Source organism: Simochromis diagramma, unplaced genomic scaffold (genome assembly GCF_900408965.1).
Source record: "Simochromis diagramma unplaced genomic scaffold, fSimDia1.1 OVJJ01000618.1, whole genome shotgun sequence".
In the NCBI taxonomy this organism is placed as follows: Eukaryota; Metazoa; Chordata; class Actinopteri; order Cichliformes; family Cichlidae; genus Simochromis; species Simochromis diagramma.
The window spans coordinates 10,191,696-10,215,410 of record NW_024387423.1 but is presented as its reverse complement, the minus strand read 5'-3'; the positions used below and the strand labels follow the sequence as shown (position 1 = coordinate 10,215,410).

At 40.5% G+C, this 23,715-nt stretch overlaps 1 protein-coding gene across 1 annotated transcript; it reads left to right on the top strand.

Annotated features, from left to right (window-relative positions):
- The first annotated feature begins 1,018 nt into the window (after positions 1 to 1,018).
- ibtk (inhibitor of Bruton agammaglobulinemia tyrosine kinase) lies at positions 1,019 to 23,654 on the top strand. The gene is made up of 30 exons (XM_040012970.1): positions 1,019 to 1,208; positions 1,798 to 1,900; positions 2,279 to 2,657; positions 2,814 to 2,910; positions 4,198 to 4,322; positions 5,743 to 5,853; positions 7,534 to 7,704; positions 7,865 to 7,982; positions 8,359 to 8,539; positions 9,626 to 9,749; positions 10,072 to 10,249; positions 10,451 to 10,604; positions 12,616 to 13,000; positions 13,204 to 13,460; positions 13,549 to 13,635; positions 13,740 to 13,822; positions 14,351 to 14,388; positions 14,515 to 14,611; positions 14,753 to 14,854; positions 15,097 to 15,214; positions 15,385 to 15,445; positions 16,049 to 16,176; positions 16,350 to 16,462; positions 16,555 to 16,700; positions 16,864 to 16,982; positions 17,254 to 17,352; positions 17,563 to 17,718; positions 18,594 to 18,794; positions 21,933 to 22,065; positions 22,507 to 23,654. The coding sequence occupies exons 3-30, from the start codon at positions 2,334 to 2,336 to the stop codon at positions 22,630 to 22,632; spliced, it is 4,032 nt and encodes a 1,343-aa protein (XP_039868904.1). The 5' UTR covers positions 1,019 to 1,208; positions 1,798 to 1,900; positions 2,279 to 2,333; the 3' UTR covers positions 22,633 to 23,654.
- The last annotated feature ends 61 nt before the right edge of the window (positions 23,655 to 23,715 follow it).

Here is a 23,715-nt window from a genome sequence, read left to right as displayed (position 1 = left end):
GTACTATATGTGTAATTTCTAAACATGGTTTTGATCCCCATTAATTATGGCATAACTGTTTGGCTGTAATTGTACCTGACTGCGGCCTTGTAGTAGAAGCATCGTCTGGGCAATTGAACAAGAGTCATAAGCTTGAACGGTGCAGGGAGTGCTCATTAATATGGCATATTTAGGAGCAGCCCGTAGTGTGTATCTGAGCGTAATCTTAGCTTTACCCTCCTTTGACCCTCTGCTATTCATAGTCCTGGCCAATATGCCAATCATCTGTGTAATTCCATGAAACCTGGATTCTGAATATCTAACTACATGATGCTTTTCTGGAGAACCTACAAACTTTACATCTTCTTATTATATTAACGCTAAATGTGGTAAACTCAAAATGTTGATCATCACATAAGTTTTATTCACCGTTGAAGAAACAAAACAATGATCAGAGATGGTTTTTAAAACCTTTTCTATCCTATTAGTTTATCCTCAAAGTTTATATTTAAGTGTGAATAGCATTAGTCATTTAAAAAAAATTGTTTTTAATTCAGTTTAGTTTTAGTTTGGTTCCATACTGGGTTTTCTTGTTTCAGTTTACTTTTTGAACTTTTTAAAAATTTTAACAGTCTTGTAGACACACAGAGTCATCAGCCAAACTGTAACTATGATAATAATAATAATAATAATAATAATAATAGTTATTATTATTTATTTTATTTTCATCAAACTAAGAAATACTAAAACTAAGGTTTTCCTCTATATTTTTTTTATTTTATTTTAGTTAATTTTGAGGTCACAAAATCGTTTCAGTTAGCTTTATCTTTTCAGCAGAATATTTTATTTTTATTGTAGCTAACTAAAAATATTTTTTATGCAGTTTTAGTTTTTCATTTAGTGTTAGTTAACCAGAATAATCTTGGTATAGGAAACTAAATGTCAAAATCGCATCCTATGACATCACCCACAGAGCGACGGCACACTCTGAACTGAACTGACCGCCCCAAAAATCCGCCAATAGGACATCAGGATGCAGAAGCCGTGGCCAATCAGAAGTCTTGACATTGATGCAAGCTCTCTTACCTAACCTGCAGGGGCTCATACCTGTCCAAAATTCGTACCGGCGAAAAAATACATTGCGTTTTCCATTTGTAGTAATGACACAGTGGATTTACGTCGTTGATGCTACTTTCTCCATGTCCTCTTTTTTCTTTCACTAGCGGAAGGTAAGCAATACCCCGACGTTAGCTTGCTAACGTTAGCTTGCGATGATGTGTCAGCTAAGCGAGCTATCAAAGTAGTATTAGGTAACTGTCTTTAATTAACTATACTGGGCTGATTTTCAAATTTGTCCAAATCGGTGCGTTTATCCCGCTTTGAAATTATCTATGTTGCAGTACCCTGTTAGGCAGGATGAGCTAATATTACTGGGTGAAGTAGCTGCTGTGCACAGCTTGCTTCTGCAGCAAGTTAGATAAGCAATAAAGGAGATACGACTGTTTCTATTAAAGAAATGGGGCCACTAGGCCTTAACATCAAGGGTGTTTTAGCTGACCATTAGCGAGACCAAATGGTGAGTGGACAATAACAGCAGTTAACATTAAGCTAAGCTAAGTTAGCCTGTTACATAATCGTGGTGATTAGTCAACATTAAACCTTGTAAACTCAGCTGACTCGAGCTACTTCAGACTGATTTTAGGGCAGACTTGTTCTGAAGTTTACACTTTTGTATTTGACTATTGCACACGTGATTACATGTAATCAAAATGAGGACGCTGTTTTGTCACTAATGTGTGCTTCAACTTTCTCCTTTAGGTACACTCTACAATTATGGAGTTGTGAAAAAGAGGTGTCAAAATTTGGGGGGGAAGGTGGCCTTTCCCCTCAGGTTTGATGGTTGGGACTGCAGGAGGAGAAGGTCAGAGGGCTGGTGAAGTTGTTGCCTTTTGTACATAATTAGAGGGAAGACTATTTTTGCAGATGTTGTACAAACAATTTCTTTTGTATAAATTCATAAAGAAGTTTTCTATTTATTAAAGTCCTGATGCCATTGTACACTGCGAGCACCCAGCCTTGTGTGCGGTCCTTGGTCGAAATGGTGGACTGAAACGAGTCACGCAGAGCTCTGGAGTCGCTAGGGTGCGGTGGAACCTCAACACAAGCACAATTCTAGCACTCCAATCTACCTCGGCTGTTTTATTTTTGTCCTATTTTTTTCCCGATTGTTTCTGTTGTTTGTTGCCACACATTACATTGTTTTTGAGTGTGTTTGCCATTTTTGGTGGTGGGCTGGCAGAAGGTCTTTGCCAAGAGGACAAGGGCTTCACTGTGAAGATTTGTCAGAGGTCAGGATGAGTCAGGCACCGCTGGACTGCACCCCCAAATGCCGCTCACAGCAGCATGCAGACCAGGTGGTTGCTGCACTAACAAGCGGCTCTGAGGGGCAGCTCCGGGCTTTCCTGACTTCACACTGCCACAATGCAGCCACTTTGCGGGATGCCTTCGGTCGTACAGCCCTGCACCTGGCAGCCTCACTGGGTAAGAAGGCCCTGCTGGAGTGGCTGCTGGAAATCAAAAGTGCTGACCTGATGCTTAAGGATAAGGAGTCCGGCTGGACCGCACTGCACCGCAGCGCCTTCTATGGACAGATCCACTGTCTCATATCACTGGTCAAGGTGTGTGTTGATGGAGTGCCATCAAAATTTACCACTGTGTCTATTAAATTATTACCAAGAAGAAACAGTCCAATCAAAGCTTTCAGTACTGTAAAATGACAAACATTATTCTGAAGAGACTCAAACTTTGACCTACATTTGAATTTTGTATTGCAGCATGGGGGACTTCTCTCCACCCAAGACAAGGAGGGTCTTTCAGTCCTGGACTTGACCATGAAGGACCGCCCATCACATGTCTTGTTTAGAAACACTGGTAAGAAAAGCCGACCCCCCTCAGACGCTGCTTTTAATGCTTTGGTTTGGAGATATGTCACTTCGCTTGTTCAAAAAAGAACAAAGCTTGGGTCTATACTACAATTCAATATATATGTGATATCTTTGTCTTTTCTGCCTTCCTTTATCATATCACTGGTAATAGGTAAGTGGTTATCGGCTGGATCAGTCAAATGTAGCTCACATTGAAGAGGCTGTGTTGGCAGCATATGACTAACCACAAATAGGGACAGGTCCGATGGCAACCGAGCAGTCTATTTTATGATGATCAGATTGTAATAGTACAAAAATACAACCACCTGCTGAAAGCAACACAGCTGCTGCAGTCAAATAAGCAAAATGCGAGTGTGTGCGATAGGCAAAGTGGGCAAAGTGCTGCAGAGTAGTTCAGTGTTGAAAAGCTCTGTGTAAATGTGTTTAAGTGCACTCTGAGCTTTGCTCAGTGAGACCAGAAAAGCTCACTGTGTCAGGTAACAGACTTATCATTATCATAGCTGTATCACTGGAACACAGGCGATTCAGACATATAATTACAATTGCGTATTCTGTTAAACAGTCTGTGTTGTGTGACGTGTTTGTGTTATTCTTGCAGCTGAAGCCCCTGCGGTGTTTAAAAGGTCTGAAAACAAATAAAGAATAAATATAAAAATGGTAAATGGCCTGTATTTGTATAGCGCTTTACTAGTCCCTAAGGACCCCAAAGCGCTTTACACATTCAGTCATCCACACATTCACACACACATTTACACACTGGTGATGGCAAACTACAAAAACAGAATTTAAACCAGTAACCATGTTTAGTGTGCTCGATTTGATTCAAAATCACCAAGTTGAGAGCTAAAATTCTCCACTTTAGTATCATATTGCTATATTGAGGCTTCAAAAGTCTGCAAAAGTTCCTACCTGTGTATTGTGGAACTCAATGTGTATGTAGTAGGTTTCCAGGCTTTTCTAGGAATAGTTATGTTATTTTCCAGGGAATTGATTGGTCAGCAGGTGGTTGTTTGGTATGCGTTGATCTCCTTTGTGGAACAGAGCAGTCCAGAGCAGCCTAGGACTGCTCTGGACTGGCAGGCTGCAAACCTAGGCCGCCTGTCAAGAGCAGGCTAGGTTTGCAGCATATGTGGTGTCTCACTGAACCCCAAATCCAGTTTTGCACTACAGGCCTCTGTAGTTAAATCGAACATTAGGTGGAGACAGTGTTTTGGCTTTTTTTTTTTTTTTTTTTTTTTTTTTTTTTGAAATAGTGTTTCTTTCTTCACCTTAGACCCAACTGAAGTTTACACGTGGGGAAACAATACAAATTTCAGCCTCGGTCATGGCAATCAGGAGAGCCGACAGCACCCTGAGCTTGTCGATGTCTTTGCCAGGACTGGAGTTTACATCAAGCAGGTAGGCTAACAATGCATTGCTGTCTTAACATTTCTCAAGGGAGTGGGAAAGTGTTTTTCTACCTCACACCCTAAAAACCCAACTCATGTGTATCCCTGTAGCACCAGGAATGCTGTAATAGCTCCGTGTTTTGACTGAGTACCAAGATATTACATTAAATTAAAACAAAAAAAAGAAAAAAGCCAGTGCACATGGGTGTTTCAGATAAGCCACATCACTTGGGTAAAACCAGTAAAACACTCCTATCCCCAGAGCCCTGTATTACACCACCTTCTCCTCAGGGCACATGAAAATATGCAGAATGTTTTTTTTTTTTTTTACCTCCCCCTTTCAGCTGTCCAGTACCGTTTAGTCCACAGCAGCTGAAATAATGCTTATGCTGGAGAGCTTCAAACTGTACCTGCGATAAATGTATTAAGTTATACATTAAAGCATATTACATACTATAATTTGGCATATTGTAGTGAGTCATGGCCTCATTTCCTGGTTCATCTAGGAGGTGGCTGGATCAGTAATGTTATTTGAGTCTAATACAGCATTGTTTCTGTATCATCAGGCGTGGTCTAGTGTCTCTTGTACAACCTTCATTTGTGACTTAGTGGAGCTGGTCTGTACATTGTTAACCCCTGCTAGCTAAACTGTGCCAAGCCAGGCTACAATTTCATGCGTTTGTCATGTCTAGGCTCTTAGTGTGATTAATATAGCTCCTGGAACCAGTTCAATTACCCCCAGTGGCCTGTGTACCCAATGGGTGTCGGAATAAGATAAGACTGCGTTTGCTATATTTTCACTTTCTGTTTATCTGTTGACTAATAATTTATCTGTGCCTAATGTTGTGTAATTGCTGTTTACAGCTGAAAGTGTGAGGGTTGTTCTTTTTCTTTTTTTTCCTCTAACCTGCAGGAGTCATTTCATAAAGCTAGTTGAGGACAGGTGGATCTGATTTCATGACCATTTCATGACCCAGTGAGACTCAGTGTAGTCTTTGTCTACCTAGTCCAATCCAGCAGGTGCCAGAGGTTAAATATTAATTCCACAATGACATGTTTTTAATTAAATGAGCTATACTCATGTGTACGCATGTGTGTGGATGTCCACATCAATGCGATACTTCAGGAGACATCCCTGTGCTCTATTGAAGGCTTGAGGGGAGCGATGTATTAGTAATGATGTTTGCTTTTCCACCTGTGCCCTGGCCTTTTATTGCCGTAGTGTTTTACTATCGCTACAAGAAGGGTTGGCCCAGGGACATGGAAAGAGATGCATTGCAGCCTCGGACATGAGGTCAAAATTATAATGACAAGAGCATTAATCAGCACAACCAAGCACCTTGTAATTTTCCTGTAGTGGGATATGCAGGCTATTAAAACTGAAAGCAAAAAGGGGATACCACAATTACGTTTGTTTCTTCTTTCTGCAGGTGGTGCTGTGCAAGTTCCACTCTGTGTTCTTGTCTCAGAAAGGCCAGGTGTTCACCTGCGGGCATGGACAGGGAGGCAGACTTGGCCATGGAGATGAACAGACTTATCTGGTGAGATCTGGGCATCATGTCAAAATCCCCCATATATTTAAAACGAAATGAAGAATTCCTTCCTCTTTAACTTCCTAGGACCTGGCGTCCACATATGTGGACATCACATTTTTGGTTATTTAGACCAAAATACTCAATTTTGCTCTACAAGGGCCTGATATCCACTTACGAGGACATTATACTGCTACTGTTCTATCAAAATTTTAAACGAATATCGTCATATGTGGCTCTTATTTTTCTTAAAAACAAAAATAAGGTAAAAGAAAAATCTGGTAATTCTTTGTTTTTACATTCATCGGGCCCGAATGAGCCAAAATATCAAAGAGAAATTAAAAATGCATGCCGTGGAAGAGTTCGGGTCTTAGGAGGTTAATGAACAAATATATCAATGCATTATCATCATAATCATGTGCTTGTGCATTTTATTGCTTCAGTTACAGAAAATTTAGGTTTAAAAAAAAAAAAAGTGGTTTTGAAACTTGATCTGGATTTGATATTCATTTAAATCATAATTATAGACAAACACAATCTATTTTAATCTATTATAAATGAAGTTCAAAACAGGTTTTCTTTGTGCTTGCTGGCTTGGGAAAACCTTAAACCTCAGTTGTAGATAACGGGTATCATAACGGTGGTTATCAGCTTTCTCTGGTAAGCCAAGCTTTCTGCTTTGGTCTCCATGTGTGCTCACATGAAAAGGGGGTCATATGACTTTTTTTTTTTTTTTCCTTTCCATACAAAATGATCCCTATGAGTGCCTCCTCCAGTCAGAAATGTTTTTAGATGATGATGATGATTATAAAATGGTGATTTAAAAAATATATAAATAATACAAAAATGTCAGTAAAATGTAGCATTTTTAAAAATAAAATGAGATTAATCCTGCAGAATTAAATATTAATCATGAGATTTAATGCACAAAGCTTAACAAAATTTAACTTCATACATCACATTGTTGTTTGATCTTGTGAGCATCTACAGTCTTGAAAATCCTCTATTTTTACTCTTCAGCCGTAAAAGGCTGATGGGTTATTTTTGTCACTCCACTTCGTCCTCGAGTTCACAATCTTGGGTGTCCACATCACTCTAGTGACGTGATTATTCCCACCAACGTTTTTTTCCTTTCTTTTCTGTAGAAAAGCAGATTTTGTCAGTTGCCAAACTGGAGGGGCGCTCAATATCTCCTTGACTCAAACACATATTTTAAGGAGATTTTTAAAAGCTGTCAGCACAAAGGTTCACTTACTTTGTTCAGTTGACACTTTTCAGTACATGCTGAAAAATGTGTGTTCAATAAAGCCACAGGAAGTACAATAATTGCGTTCACTAGAGGATTATGGTTGTCTGTGGGACTTGGAGATGGGGATGGTAAGTGAGAGAGGTGCTTGTATCGCATCTGTAACTTAAGATCCCAACTTCACAGATATACGGTACAGAAATGTCTTTAAGTCTGTTACGCTAAATGCACAGTCTCATTTGTTTTCTGAGCTTTTAATGGTTTAACCAATGAAATGTAGAGCTGTGGTATCAGCCTTCTGCTGATACGAATTTAACACTTCTTTCGTGTACTTCAGATGGGCTTGGAAACAGTTGTTAAACCCTCTGCTTCTCTCTCTTTATCTTGTTTTATATTTTTGGCTATATTTCTTTTGTCTCATTCCTTTTTTTGCTTTTTTTCAGGTTCCTGGAATGGTAGAAGGCCTGATGTCCCATCACTGCTCCCAAGTGGCAGCAGCTAAAGACCACACAGTGGTCCTGACAGAGGAAGGCTATGTTTATACGTTTGGTCTCAACACATTCCACCAGCTGGGCCTAGTTCCTCCTCCCGCCTCTGCATTTGTACCTAAACAGGTAGGAGGTAGCAGTGGGAGCTGCAGATGTTTTGCAGTGAATCCATAAAGCTTTGGCTTACCTTTAATTAATTTGGTCATTATTAGTATATAAAAGGACCTTATGAATTGATGTTATCTGTTTTGTTTTTTTTATGATGTAATATTTGCTTTTCATAAAGGTTTTCTCCAAGATGCTCAAAGGTAGGACTGTGATTGGAGTTGCAGCAGGAAGGTTCCACACAGTGCTGTGGACCAGGGAGGCTGTCTATACAATGGGACTCAATGGAGGCCAGCTGGGTAAGTCCTCATCCTTAAAGTCAGCCAAAATATTACCACAAAATAAAAAAATAAAAATAAAAAACACTTTTCAGATACGTGATATGATTTAACAGTTTAGATCAGTCAGTTTAAGATGAAACACACAGCATGGGGTCATGTGTGACCATGCCAGAGAACAGAGCCAGTATATTTAGCACAAATTCATGAATAATAATTGTATTGCAAAAGTAGCTTTGCACAATTTTCAGTTTACTTATTGTAGGAGAGACGTTTTATTTTTGTAAAATGCCATTAATAAGATAATAAGGAGATTTAAAAAATAAAATCATTCCATGTTTTGAAAAAACTCTTTAATAATCACTTCCTTTCTGGTATGTTTTGTCCTCTTTTCCAGGTTACTTGCTGGATCCAAATGGAGAAAAGTGCGTAACAGCCCCCCGGCAGGTGTCAGCTCTGCACCACAAGGATGTAGCCATATCTATGGCAGCAGCTAGCGATGGCGCAACGGTAGTTGTGACCGAGAAGGGGGATGTGTACCTCTTAGCTGACTACCAATGCAAGAAGATGGCTTCAAGGTGAATAAATCAGTAGGACATCGTGCCAACCTTAAAGTTTAGCGCTCTTAAACCTGCAAAAATGTATATTTGGGCCATGTGGGGGCAGCAGAAACAAAGTATGAGCTCAACATTATCATGATCCCCATTTAGATTGGTGTTGTGATCAAATAATTAATCATTTACACATTGAGCAGTAACTTATTCTGAGTCATCTGTCTGGCTATTTGGCAAGCTTGCATCTAGTATTCAGTCTCCTTTAGCTTTGGTTTTGTTTGCCGCTGTTGTTTCCACTGACTCCTGGTTGCTAGATGATATACTCAGTTTGGCAGTGGTTTGCTAACTGCGTTTCTGTGCTTATACTCACTGCTAAAAAAAGTTGGAAAAAAAAATGGGTTAAAATTGGCTGGCTAAAGGGTTAAATTTATCTTCGTAGCAAAGCCAAGCGTAGCTGCAGAATCGGCTGATAATTTTCTGTCGGTTCATCACTATGAAAGACTCAAAGGTTTCACATTGCCATATTATTATTGTGTTAGACTAGACCATTATCCTATACCCGAATCAATAAATAGCTTTTAGATTAAGCTATGTTAAATGGCCCATCTTTTAATTTGATAGAACAATACCATCTGGAATCAAATAACTAATGGACAGTCTTCACTTTGCTCCAACCTTCTCATATTTTTCTACTGAAAATTGCTCATACTCTGGCAAAAAACGCGGAGCTTTTATCTGTCGTTATGTTAGAGCCAGATGTGAAGATTTTTTTACAAGCACAGCAATTTTCTCATTTATTTTGTTTTCAAGCGATTGTTTTATCTATAAATATAAGTCTCTTTCACTGCAGCTCAGAAGTTGCTGCTTGTTTAACATGTAGTCTTAATGAACTGCATTTCAGGCACTGCTCTGTGTCTGACAAAAAATATTTGAGAACAGCTTTATTAGAAGTTTGATTTTATTGTATTAAATATCATCCCCTAGATTGGAAATAGTTGTCTATTCTGTGAGTTCTGTAGTTTAGTGTCGTACATACAAATGTATGTATTTGTAAATACATTCCTGCTCTTCTTTCTTTTCCGATTATTGATTTTGATGGGTCTCTTACAGGCAGCTCAACATCAGGAAGGTCCTGGTCAGTGGGGGGAGTCTGGACCATCGAGTAGCTCCACAGATCTTGAACGAGGGAGGAGCAGAAAAGGTGGTCATTCTGGCGTTGGATACAGCTGGGAGGGTAAGTGCACTGTTATGCAGCGCTGTGCTTTTTGTTCTACTTTAGAGGTGCTTTAAAAACCACAAGACAAGCACCATTTAGTTCCTGTATCTTCAACAGAAGAGGGATGTACAACAGTAAAGCTGTAGTTCACTTGTGCTTCACTTATTAAATTCTGGTACATGGAAAGAAATACATCCTGTTATTTTTATCATCACTTTACTTTTCCTATTCTTATCTAACCTATGCTACATGGTTACACAATCCAAAATCTGCCTTACCTGTGTGACAGGCTATAGATAAAAATGGTGAGTAAGACTAGTTTTTCTCTTGTCTCTGTCAGGTGTTTTGCTGGCGTTCCACTGGCAGCTCGGTGAGACAGTGCCGGTGGGCGTACGCGCGTCAGGTCTTCATGGCGGACATCGCTCTCAGCAAGAACAGCATGATGTTTGTGACTCAGGATGGAGAGGGCTTCAGTGGTGTGTGGGCTGGAGAATATAAGAAGTACGGGGAAAAGAAAGGTGAGGAATTTAGGGGGGAGAAAGGTGTGTTAAGTTGGCAATTGATTTATTTATTTTTCCTCCACACTTTTTTATCCGTGCTGGGATTAGACTTTGTTATATTGTGGCCTATCTGTAAAATACATTTCAATGAAAGTTAAGAGGAGTGCCTTGAAATGGATTATTAATATATGTGGTAAATGTTCTCCTTCTGTGTTATAGAGGGCAGTGTGGAGGTGTGTGGCCACTCGGATGTTGGGACATTGTATGAACGAATCCGCCTGGAGAAACTCCCCTATGTCCACAGAGCTGTCAGCATTACCATGGACTCAAAGGGCCGGAATTTTGGAGTTCTCCAGGCTGACCCAAAAACCAGGTACACATACCCTCAAGTGAAGAAAAGGCACTACAATAAGGGACGGACACTTTAGTAGAGCTGTAGATAGAGACTTTGCTCATCCCACGCTGGGAAAATACAGTTGCTACAGGAGTACAAGGTCAGGAAGAAAAAGTGAATTAGAGATGGATTAGAAAAAATAAATGTCGTGTACAAAAAAAACAAAATATTATATAAAGGTACACAAACCTAAAAAATTGCCTAATCCAGCAGCCCACACATGCAATAGTTTATACATCTCTGTTAGGTAACCCACTGTAGGTGAAATGGCCATGAAAAAGTTTTTTGTGTGTGCCAGTGAGCACAGACTACTTCCCAGTATGAAGGCAACAATGCAGCACCAGAAGGTACACTGTCCAGAATGATTGTAAGGTAGTTTTATCTTAAACATTTTGATGTGTTAGGATAAAATTCAATTATTATTGCCTAGAGAGCCACTTTTGGATCGGTTATCCACGTCAAGCTTGAGAAAGAAAGCAGCTTAAACACAGCCTCTGTGAACAAGGCGTAGATAATGAAATGACTAACACCTAAGGAACAACTGACATGAAGAAGTAAAGTCTTAAAATCTTAGTTCTTTATGTCTATGAAGTATGATATCTAAACTTAAGTAAAAAGAAGAGGTTTAATATTCTGATCTTTACTAATAATAATCACTAGTGTAATAAGTTCTTCCATCTGCAATAAAAACATGGTTATAACTATCCACTAGGGGTGGGTTTTTATAATCGATCTATCGATTAAAATCGATTCTGGCTTGGATAACGTGAAATCGATTCATTAAAATCCTGAATCGATTTTTTTAATATAAATTTATATAAATATACATTTATTTTGCCCGAAATGCCAGAATCTCAGGTTAAACCTCACAAAATTTCAACAACCACCAAACAGCTAAAACAGTAAATGAGAGCAGGAACACGGATTCTGCACAAAGACGTAAACACAAAGCGCCGACCCTTCGACGGATCAGAATCAGTGAGATGTCGCCTTTCTCACCCGACTCTGTCTGTCTGTCTGTACTTCCCGTCTAAAAATCTTGCTTGCTTGTTATGCACAAGTCTACTGTTGTTTACAGCGCTGTCGGCCGCTGTCCCCCCCCCCCCCCCCCCCCCATTTCTGCTGTTCAATACTGAACAAATTTAAACTTTTTAAAATTATGCAAAACGCTTAGCCGTGTCTCTAATAAAACTGCTGTAACGTCAGAGGTAACGTTCATGTGTTGATTAATGATTTTCTTTCGTTTTTGATGTACTGCAGAATATTTTTATAAAATCCAGGCCAGGAAAATCACCTTCATGTTTTTCTGTGTTTTATCTTCAGCTACTTTGACACAAAGGCATCTGCTGTGATGCTCACACCTTTGATAAAGTCTTGCGAGTGTCAGCTTCCTTTTTATAGATACAAAAATATGTAAATCTACTGATCTGAATTATAATATTTCTGACTGTCAAAATTTCCCAGATTCAAATTGAATTGAATCTAATTGAATTAAATCGAATCGTGGATCAAATCGATTCGGGACCTTGTGAATCGGAAGCGAATCGATTCTAGAAATGAGTGACGATACCCAGCCCTACTATCCACACTTCGGTAAAACCTTAAATGTTAAATACTTAAAAAGAGGTACTTTAAAGTCCCCTAAATGATATGTTTAGGATTCGCACTGCAGCTGCTTAGGCATGAATCAGGAGAGTGGACTGTTTCTCTGAGCAGCTTGTGCCTTGTTTTTTATTTTTAGATCTCCTCTCTGCTCATTACATTCATTGCTTTATTAGGAGTCAGCTGGGAAGATTCTTGTCTCTTTAAGGGCTAAGCTACTTGCTATCATTCTTCTCTTGTTATTCAAAAGCTATGTTATATAATTTCTGATTAAACTGGATTTGAAAGATTAAATCCAGTTGGGTTTTTGTGTGTGTGAGTGTGTTTGTAATGTATGAGTTTTTATCATTTAAACCTCAATCATGTTCCCTGTGTATATGTACTCCAGCCTGTACGAGGTTCCCAGCATTTCTCCGTCATCCTTCTCCCAGCACTTCGGGAGCCTTCTGGATGAGGCGGACGAAATGGACAGCATCCACGATGTGACGCTTCAGGCTGGTGATCGCACTTTTCCGGCTCACAAGTACATTCTGTCCATGAGGTCCGAGTTCTTCCGGAAGCAGTTCATGTCTGAGCACTGTGGGGTCGATGAGGAGCTCGATAAGGAAGTGAGGAAGAGCGAAGATGCCGTGGGGTGCGATTTGCTCATTCTGGAAAAAATCCCACCGGACATGATGGAATACGCTCTTCACTTCATCTACACAGACTCTTGTGAGCTGCTGGTACACGGAGCGAGGCCGAGAGTGTCGGGGGTCATTACAGTCCCAAACCAGGTGAGGGGGAAGAAAAAAAAAAAAAAAAGGAAAATCATATGTGCTTGATTATGCTGTACTGTAATGTAGCTTTTTCTTTACGCTACATCGATTTTTAACTCCACAATAATTTCATTTTCATTGACCTGGGAGGTCTGTTAGCTCTGACTCGGCTGTGTTGATTCATGAAGACTGTCTTCTGCTGTATCCATTGCCTTGGCCAGGATTCAGAGGAGGGCAGGCTTATCAGTAGCCTGCAGGACTTGGGTCTGAGTGGTCGTTCAGCCCTCGAGGTGTACCGTTCCCTTCCACCTGCAGCCAAAGGCAACAGTGACAAGGCCAAGGGCAAAGGCTCCAAGCCTGGCAAAAAGGGGAAAGGAAGCAAAGGTGACAAGGCCGGAGCCAACGAGGGAGGTGCCAACCCAGTGAAAACCTTACAGGGTGTTGCAAAAAAACTCGGCCTGGGCAGCCTGTCGGCACGGTGAGAAGCCGAGCGCACTTTAAGCTCAAGGGCAATACAGATTTCGTGTCCTTTGTTTTCATCCATTTTTTTTTAAATTTCTGCACAGACTGGATGGTGTCAAATACGAAAATGGAAAAATTAATGTTACAAACAAGAAAACAGGCAACAAACCAAAATTCTACCAGAAGAAATGGTACGTATGTGTGTCTATAATCAGCTTTAGTTACTGAATAAACTGCAAACTTGTCAGACACAACTTAACTGTTTGTATATTTTGTTCTTTCTATGTCTGTGCAGCTCTTTTCTTTGTGATGTCACTCTGAAATCTGAAGATGGGAAAGAGTTTTCTTGTCATAAAAGTGTCCTCTGTGCCAGACTAGGTAAGATGAATCAGGTAGCATTCAAATCAATAAAAACTGTAACTTCAGTTTGTTTTGCACAACTGTGTATGGCATAACATATCATTTGCACCATTTAATTCTAAAAAGGCTGACCGCTTAAGAAAGTAACTCATTACCTTTTGTAGCACAATTGGTATTCCTTCCTTTTGCCTGTAAGAGAGCATGCAAAGGTAGTCTGTAGGTTCAAATACTGTTACTGAAAAGATGAGTTTTTATCATGCATGTCATCTAGATACACATGCTACCCCCTCCTGGATCCAGAATGACTTTTTCAGTAATCCTGTACACCATATTCTCCTTAGCTGAGGTAACAAAGAGACATGTAAAAAAATGAACAGTCATCCAGTTTGACCAAAATTGAAACCTGTATTTTATGTAAATGTTTGCTTCACGTGAGTAGCCAAATTTTAGTGTTGATTAGAAACACTTTTCTTTTTCCTTTTTTTTTTTTTTTTTTTTTTTTGAAAAATGTACTTAAATTGTTTTCTTGTTTCTGTCCTTCTGCAGAGTACTTCAACAGTATGCTCGGTAACCCCTGGATTGAGGTATGCCAAGTCCCCCATCCTTCTGTTGTGATATATATAATTTTTTTTATTTTTTTAAACCAGTCACAGCTCTAAAGTCACAGTTTCGTACTGATACTCTGATAATATTGTCTGGCAACCCTTCAGGCTACATCTTGTTCTGCACTCGAGATGCCCACTAGCTCAGAGATCCTGCAGGTCATTCTCGAGTACATTTACACAGATGAGTCACCCACGATTAAAGGTAACCTAACAAGTTAGGGTTTTTTTTCCTAATGAAAACACATTTTGAATTGTTTTTTATGGTCATGTGCTCTCCAAATTTAGATGAATGTGGGGGAAAACCCCACACTGATCATACTGTTCTCTCACTTTTCCCTGCCAGAGTCTCTGAATGTAGAGTTTGTCTGCAACGTGTTGGTTGTCGCTGACCAGCTCCTCATCACACGGCTAAAGGAGATGTGCGAGGTCGTCATCACGGAGAACCGTACGTTCTCTTACTCCAATTTGTGACATAACTTCTTGCACTTGCGCTTTTCTTTTTCTTTTAGTAGCCCCCTTCATTTGAGAGTATCTAATTCTCAGCATTAGCCTTGGGGCATCTGTTTAAAGTTAAGTTCACATTGTCCTCGTGTCATCTTGATTCTGAATAATTTCATACATAGAACTCATGAAAACAATAAGCACACACAGCTGCATCGTTTCAAACTGCTCCTTTTCTGCCCTCAGTGACTCTGAAGAACGCTGCAGAGCTCCTGGAGTTTGCCATCATGTACAATGCAGAACAGTTAAAACTGTCCTGCCTCCAGTTCATTGTGCTCAACATGGCCGCTCTGCTGGAATCAAAGTGAGAACTTAAAGCCAGTGTAGCATTTTGGATTCAAAGTGGTGTGTTCGAGATCATGAATATGTTTAGTAGAACGTGTGCATGTAAATATGGATCCATAGAGCAGCGCAAACAGGAGAAGTGTGTTCTAATCAATATGTTTTTGTTTCGTGTTACTTTGGTGTCCTCAGAGCTCTGGATATTCTCAGTGATGAAGTGCTGGTGGAGCTTTCTGCAGCCTACAGGAAGATGGTGAGTCCCCTTCCACCCTTAAAAACACCCCAGTCTGTGTCAGAATTTCTTTTTAAAGATGCTCATTGTTTAACTTTATTTCTTTTTTTTCTTTTCCCCCCAGTGAAATAAAATAATTCTTTAAAGTGAACAGCAGGGGGCAGCTCTTGTAGTTGTAGAAAGACATCCAGTTGTATAAAAGCCTATAGGGGAGCAACCCTTGGCTTCAAACAGTTTCCTGATGACTTTATGGGCTCCGTTGCTAGGTTAAAGTTACACTGAACACAACATAAAGTTCACTTTGTACATTATTATCAACAGGTGGGGCTTCACCTAGTCTGAAGTGATGTCGCTACATCTGCCTTTTATTTCCAGTCTTTTGTCACAGAAATCATCCTGTTGTTCTGACTTTCACTGATAAATCTTAAAATTATCTACACAATGTAGAGATTGAGCTGTAGAGAGTTTCTCCTGCCTCTGCAGACTGAAAACATGTTTGTCGATTGATTCGTTGATTAACTGTAGGTGATGTAATGTTTTCTAAGACAGCCATACTTAGATTTATTTGTCTATTGCATAGAGTTTTTCATAAGTTTTTCTTTCTTTTTCTCCATTTGATTTCAGATCCCAGCAATGCAGAAGCGTGTTATAACCCCATATCCTGGTGCACCAGACCTCAGTATGTATGAGGATGAGGATTTGGACTCCACATTCAGCCCTAAACCAGAAGCAGAATTGGATCACTCTTGCAGGTACAGTCAAATATGGTATTAACTTGGTACACAGTATCACTATGTTAATTTCCAAAGGTTTATAGCTAAAAGGCAGGGAATTATCTGTGATACCTTTAAAGACGTCTATTAAATGTCTTCAGTGTGTCAGCCTAACAATAATCGCTAATAATTTCACACATTGTCTTTTTCAGGGAAATCCTGTTAAAAAAAGCTAAAATGAAGGCTAAGAAGAAACCAAGGAGGCGCTCTGATAGCTCAGGGGGCTATACGCTCGCTGATATCATCCAAAGCCCTCCTGCTGCTGGTATGTGGCTGTCAGCTTCTTTGTGATGTTGGATCTTGTTGTTATTGAATTTATGACAAGTTACCTAACACATGCTTCTGTTTTTTGCTCAGTGGTCTCCCCATGCCTGGTGAAGTCAGGTAAGGTGAACTCGACTGAGTCTCTGCAGGAGCTCCTCACATCAGACTCTGAAGGCAGCTACATGGGGGTCGGCAGTCCCAGAGACATGCAGTCACCTGTTTTCCATGAGAGAGCTGAGGTTAATTTTACATCTTTAATATGTTGCACATTGCGTGTAGTTAGAAGTGTGAAATAATTAGATGAATTGCTAGATTAAAATCAAGACTGCAAAGATTGTCGACTTAACACTGTTAAGTTAGAGTTGAAGTGTTTGTGAGTTTTATTTTTTTTTTTATCTGCAGGATGAGAAAACTTTTAGCCAGAGGCTGAAGACCCCACCCAGCACCCCGACATCTATTAGGAACTGCCTCCCAACTCCCCCCAACTCTGCTCCGCAAACCATCCCAAAGGTCCTTCCCTGGTAGGGTAACTTTGATGGTCTGAAATTTATCAACATTTTTGTTGTCTTATTAATTTGTTTTTCCCACGTCTCCTCGGCTGAGAAATGCAGGTTTAAGATTGAACAAAGGCTATCTTGAGAGGATGTCATTTTATCCTTATATCCACCCACTTTATGTTGAGGGGGTGGTTAACAGAAAGGAACCTTTTTTAGCCCTGATAAATAAATAACCACTGAAATTTGAGCAGTATATCTTTCTTATTAAGTGTGACTCTGTTATTTCAATTTGCAGTCCTGCTCGTGCACCTCCAGTCTTGGATCTGAGAACCATCATGGACATGGAAGCCAACTCTCTGCAGACTCTTGGAGCAACTCCTAAAAGCCCTGGAAGGTGGGCGGGTGGTCTACAGTGTTTAACTGAGAAATCTTCAATGAAAAAATGATTTATACCACTTATTCCAGTCAATAGAAGGGAGTGATGGGTTTAATTAATGACTAATATCTGTACATTACACATGTTATCTCTCAGTTCTTAATCCACTGTCTGGAAATGAGAACTGTTGCTTACTTGAGCTCTGCTTATTTTCCCACCTGTCCACAGTGTCAGCACCAGCATTAAGCACTCCCCTCTTTCCACTAAACTGTCCCAGAAACAGAGGAAGATGCTGGCCATGGCTAACAAGGAGGCCAGTGCGGAGTCCACAGCATCCAAATCAACCCCCACAGCCACTCCATCCAAAAGCAGTGGAAAGGCCTGGTGAGTGAGCCCAAATACGAATACCGCTACTGTCATGGAATACCTTTTGTGTTCCTGATATATTTCAGGAAATCTCAAAAGAGAAAAAATGCATTTTGTGCAGTGAGCCCACACATTCCTACTCTGGATGGGACAAGTATTTGTGAAATTGTGTAGCATGTAGAAAATATCAAGAGTGGAAATCTCCCTTCTCCTCTTAGCTAAAATGCTACTGTTAATCCCTTCCACAGAAAATAAATATATATTTTAACTGCCACAAAGCAGGTTTACAGCTAATACAAGTGCAAACAGCTACAAAAGCTCTATATTTCCTATTTGTAAAGTAGATCTGCTTTATTAATAAAAACATTTGTTTACATTGTACAACAGGTAAAAGTTGGCTTAGTGAAAATGCATCATTGTGATCGTTTGACTGCTTGTCGATGGTTTGACAGCAGAAGGCTTATGTTGCATCCAGTGTTTAGTTAAAAGGCTTGGAGAATACTTGTGGTGGATATTTGTTGCTGTGTTTGGATTAGGTAACACTAACTATACTAGCAATGTGACACTTACACATGATCAATTTGCATTCTGTTTCTGAAACAGGTTATAAGATGTGCCACAGTCATCTGCCTTGAGTTCTACCCTACACTGTGATTTTAGTATTTATTTTTTTTACCATCAAAGTTGGGCATGCTTACAATACAGGTCCCCTTTGAGCTTGGGCATTTGAAACCTGAATCTGTGGTTAAATTACTCAAAAAGGGACAAGATGAAGAAAGTTGTGAGCCACTATGTAATGTCTTAAATGCACCAGCAGCTACAGAAAGGGTAGCCACCTTTTGCTTTTAATTGTGAACTTCTTCTTCCCTTCTATGATTTCTTTCCACCTGCAGGGCAACGGCTGTCCAGTCCCCACCCTCCTCGTGTTCATTTCGGGCTCTGCTGGAGGAGGAAGAGAACCATTTGATCCGAGCAGGGCAAACCGGAACGCAAAGGGGCCAGAGCACCCTGGGATCCCCCATCGTTGCTGCACCTGCTGCCAGAAGGGTCACATTCAAGTGTGCTGAAGGCAGCGAGTCAGAGAGACCCGCGGGGTAAGCAGAAGTCGAAGTGTAGCGTACAGGAGTAAGGGGTTCTTCCACACACTGGAGGTAGAGCCAAAATAGCCTCTCTTTTTAAGGAGATAGAAATAGTCTTGAATTGAGACTCGAATCTGTGCCAAATATTTTGAGATGGCCAACGAGTACCTCATTTGTTACATTAAACATATTATAGATTTCTGCTGCAGTAAGATTGAGTGTTTCTGACTTGTGCTGCTGATTTCCACTTGGAGGCACTATTGAGGTGTCATCATGTGTCAGCTGTTGTGTCTTTTTTTTTTTTTTTTTTTTTCCAGCAGTCTGCAGCCCTGTAGATAACCAATTATCTTAGCAATAATCTCCCATTATTTTTACTTCTAATTTCTGCAGCCTGAACATCAAACTTGGCCCCCAAAACAGGAAGACAGTATATACGTAACACAAGCAGGCACTGTTTCGCAGCTAAGACATATAAAAGAGGAAGTGATAGTGATTGTTTAGACTTATTGTTCAGGAAACACAAAAATAAAAGTTGTGATTGTAACTAACCATAACGCTAACTAGTGCCAGGGCACTGATAAGATGTGCTGTAGTTGGATAGGCTGACAGCCTGAGAAACGCATTAAGCTCTTTGTTGTGTGAGGTGAACGGCTCTGAATGACCCAGTGCTGCTGGGTTGACCTGCCCTTGACTGAGTCACCCTGACCTTTACAATGTTCCTCAACAGCTGGATAAACACGGCATGCACAGAAGATATTCCTAGCTGTAGTAAGTGGCGTGCTCTTCTTTCTGACGATGGGTAGCGCGGAAGCAATGAAATCCTCTATGTTTGGCAACCTTTGTAGCTTTTAATTCCTTTCAGGTCCGCAAAGTCAAGTTAATCTTATCTCTCTGTATGTAAGCACATCTCTTATCTGATTTCATCCTCCTCTGCTGTATGTTTGGCCATGCTTCATGCTGTTAAGAGCAGACTGCTAGATATTAAACAGCTGTGAAAGTAAGTCAAGTGAAGCCAGTGATGTTAATCAGAATTGATAAGGGCAGCCCTCGTGTCACAGCAGATCACACAGAAACGGGAGCAGGTTTCAGGTTCGCCCAGGTATTTGGATGAGCAGACACGGACGAGTTCAAGGCTCAGGAAGCAGCCGTGCACGCTCTTGTGTCTGCCTTCTGGGACACAGTTTCCACATCCCAAATCAGATTTAATAGAGATGCCTTTATAATCTGCGCTGTGATTGAATGTCAGACATTTTTTCCTCTGCTTATGTCTTGTGGAAATATTTCCAGTGTTGTCTCGTCCAGATGAACGATCAGACAAACGGAGGCCCCTCTTTCCATACGACATTAGCGTGCGCCATAATGGTTTTTGGCAGGATTTGTAACAACCCGCTATATAAATGACCTACAAACTAAAAAAAAAAAATCACTTAAAGCACACACAAATCAGTCTAAAGGTAGCTCATTTGTATGAGACAGGTCATATTTTACCCACTGTGTTGATGTATTCTTTAACAAACATTATATATTTATACCCTCTTCTCTAAGTTGTTGTACAAGTATTTTAGGAGGATTTAGAAATGTGAATATATATATACATGGTGTTTCAAGGGAAAAACACCATCTATAAGCAGCAGGAAAGGGGTTTAAGTCAGCTTTCAGTCAACCTTTGTGCACACTTTGAATCCTCTGACAGCTTTTTTTTTTTTCCTGCTGTTGCAGTAACTCGCCTCGTTTACAAATGATAACAGGTATGACTTTTCTTATACTGTTGGAGCAAGGTCTGCATTTTATTTTTAGGCTAATCCATTTGGACACTGATGTGTGAGCCGTCACGTTTTGGAGTCTGTTTTTCTACAATTTTTAGAGTCAACGAGGATGCTGAATATAAAAGTCTCTAAACAATGTGTTTGCGAACGCAAATCCCAAAAGATGTTGCTGTGTATGTCCTCGGTGTGTAAATGGATATAGCTTGTGACTGTTCTTACCTTCATTCCTCTGACAAGGGAAGATTAACAGACTGAACAGTGTGCTTCATGCTATCAGAAACCCCACTGAGCTGCTGAATGTAATGAAACATGCAGCTATTAACTTGGTCTATCAGAATAACATTGGGGGGGACTGAATGAGTGGGAGAGTGCAGTGAGAACTGCAAACTCTGACACAGCTTTACTCTATAAATGCATTACACAAGGCAGCATTAGAATATGCTGGTATTTTTAAACTTCAGCAGTAAGTCAGACTCCAGTGGTTTGTGCCCCTCGTCATCAATTCTGCTCATATCTTTATGAACAGAATTTCTAGTTTCAGCCAAGAGGTGAAACTAGAAATTTGAAATTGAATTTGCAAAAAGTTTTTTGCGGATGATGTGGTCTGCAGTAATGAAGACGCTTTACCAAGTCTGTTTTGGTAAAGTGAGGGCCAAACATCAGAGCCAAGTTATCATCTCACTGGTGAGTCTACATTCTTACCCTCACCTATGGCCTCGAGGTGTGGGTAGTGACAGAACTGGATTGCAGATACAAGTGAAGGAACAAACAAGTTCCTCCGAGTGGTTTCTAGGCTGTCCCTCAGAGATGAGGAGCTCAGTCATTTTGGTGTGGCTCAGAGTAGAGCAGACACTCCTCTACATTAAAATGAACCAGCTGAGGTGGTTGAGGGATATAACTCCTGAATCCCTTTTAGATCAGGTGTTTCAGGCACATCCTACTTGGAGAGGACTCTGGGGCAGACCCAGGAAACCCCAGAGAGATTATGTCTATTGTCTGGCTGGCTTGGGAATGTCGCTATGTCTTCTGTCTCTTCCCATCCATCCCTGTGTTCCTGACCCAGACCCAAATAAATACCATGATATTTGACACAGCACACCTAGGAAGAGTGCTGTGTCAAATGCAGCAGAGATCAGAAAGGGTTGTAGCTTGACTTTTTATTGTAGCATGTGCAGCAATCATGTTAAAGTTTTCAGCAAAGCATTTTAACTTCAGTACTGTTGTGCAGTAGTGGCAGAGGCTTGTTAAAGCCGGGTGGACAGGTGGCCATTCACACACCGGAGCTTGTCAGTAGTGGTTGACTCAACCTTTGTCCACTGACTCAGACTCTTGTTGCAGCACTGGATACCAACGTGTGTGTGTGTGTGTCAACCATCTATCCCCTCAGGCCGTGGGTGCTGGGTGCAGTGGGCAGCCCTCCCCTCTCCTCCCTGGTGACCTTTGCTTCCATCGTGGAGGAAGAGAAGCAGCAGGAAGCCGCGCTGATCCGCAGCCGAGAGAAGCCGCTGGCGCTCATCCAGGTAACACATTGTGTCTGTGTGTCACAAGCACGCACACACACCCTTGGCATCACTGATTGGATAGCTTCTGTGCACAGCGTCGGTATGGAAAACATGGCAGTGGTCCATCAGAAGATGCTTCTTGTGTCTCCTGTCTTGCCTTATCTGACTGACTTTTACCTAATCAGCATTGCACTCTGTACAGTGCTGGTTAGAAATGAGGTGTCTCCAGTTTTGTCTCTTTGACAGCACACTCTTCTCCTCTCCAGCTGGTTGCCAGACTTCTGTCAGAGCCTTCACAAAAACACTTTCCCCCCCTGAGGTTTTCTGGTTGCTATTAAGTAAAACACTTATTACCATTAAGCTTTCAGCGTCAGCATTTTGTTCTTTTCCCTCTCAATTGAAGTTTGTTTTTTGTTGGGGTTTTTTCAGTTTTTTCCTTGTTATTTTCTGTCTTTATAGATTGAAGAGCGTGCCATCCAGGATCTTCTGTTCCACTATAAAGCCCATGACAACCCAGATGAGCTGATAGTGGTGGAGAGGTCTTCCAGAGGTCCCATAGCAGTCCCGACCTGGAACAAACACTGATGTTTAACGCCAGTGATGTTCACCACAACCGCTACATACCATCAATGTGAGAACATCTCATCCCATAGTCACTCTATACTTCAGGCAGTTTCCCCAAGATCCATCAGTCCATACTAAGACGTACTTGGGACTCATCATCCTAGTTTAAGATGTGTGTGATGCGAAGCTCGCTTCTCTCTGCAGTTTTAGGTTTAATTTGTTTTATTGCTGCTCAGCATTTTGTTTGTGTGTGAAAGAATGAGTGTTTTTCCCACAATTGAATACAGTACTGGGACTAGGAAGAGTTGTGCATGTTTTTTTTTTCTTTTGATGTACTCTTTACCCAGCAAAAACAATGGCATAAAAAGTAAACAACTCTTACAAATGAATATTATTAGTGATGTGAAGTTGAAGTTGTCAAAGAAGTGAAAATGTGAGACGTTCCAGGCCACACAAAATGTGTCCAGGCTACATCACAGGGGCTCTCTGGAGCTTAAGAGAAGTTAAAGAGTGCCAAACATCATCTGTGGTAGAGCATCAGGAGCAAGTCGTATGTGAGCTGTTTAGCAAGGCAGTACATTTAGTTTCTTTTATGGACCCCCCTGCTTTATATCAACATTGTGTGCTTCAGTTGATCTGCAGTGACATGGTAATTTTGCAGTAAACGGTAACATTTACTTTAAATTCAAACACGCTCACATTTGTCATAGAATAAAAAGCGTTATTTGATGCAGTTACAGCAAATGCTTAAGCCAGACTATACTCAGTAGGGTTGATTGTGTTTAACTGCTCAGTAATGTGTTCTAGAAATGCTCCTGTGCCTTTCTATTACATGATAAACAAAGTAAAGCAGCTAAAAATAATATTTTTTTTTTCTCCTTATTGTTTTACTCTCCAGCTCTTTTCCTGGAGCCAGTGTAAGCTTGGTAGGTAATGTTCTCATTTTCAGATGCCATTTTTGCCAGTGCGTTTGTATGTTTGAGGCCTAAAGATGTGACGGGAAAATGGCATGCAATAATAAAACATCTCACCTGTGCAATGAACCTGGCTCCTCTCTGTGTTTCATAGATCTGAGTGGACAGAATAGAATTTTAGAATTTCTAA

Coding starts and splice junctions, on each gene's coding strand:
- ibtk (XM_040012970.1), top strand. CDS start 2,334: ATGAGTCAGGCACCGCTGGACTGCACCCCCAAATGCCGCTCACAGCAG. Junction 2,658..2,813: donor GTCTCATATCACTGGTCAAG/GTGTGTGTTGAT, acceptor TTTGTATTGCAG/CATGGGGGACTTCTCTCCAC. Junction 15,446..16,048: donor CTGCAGCCTACAGGAAGATG/GTGAGTCCCCTT, acceptor ATTTGATTTCAG/ATCCCAGCAATGCAGAAGCG.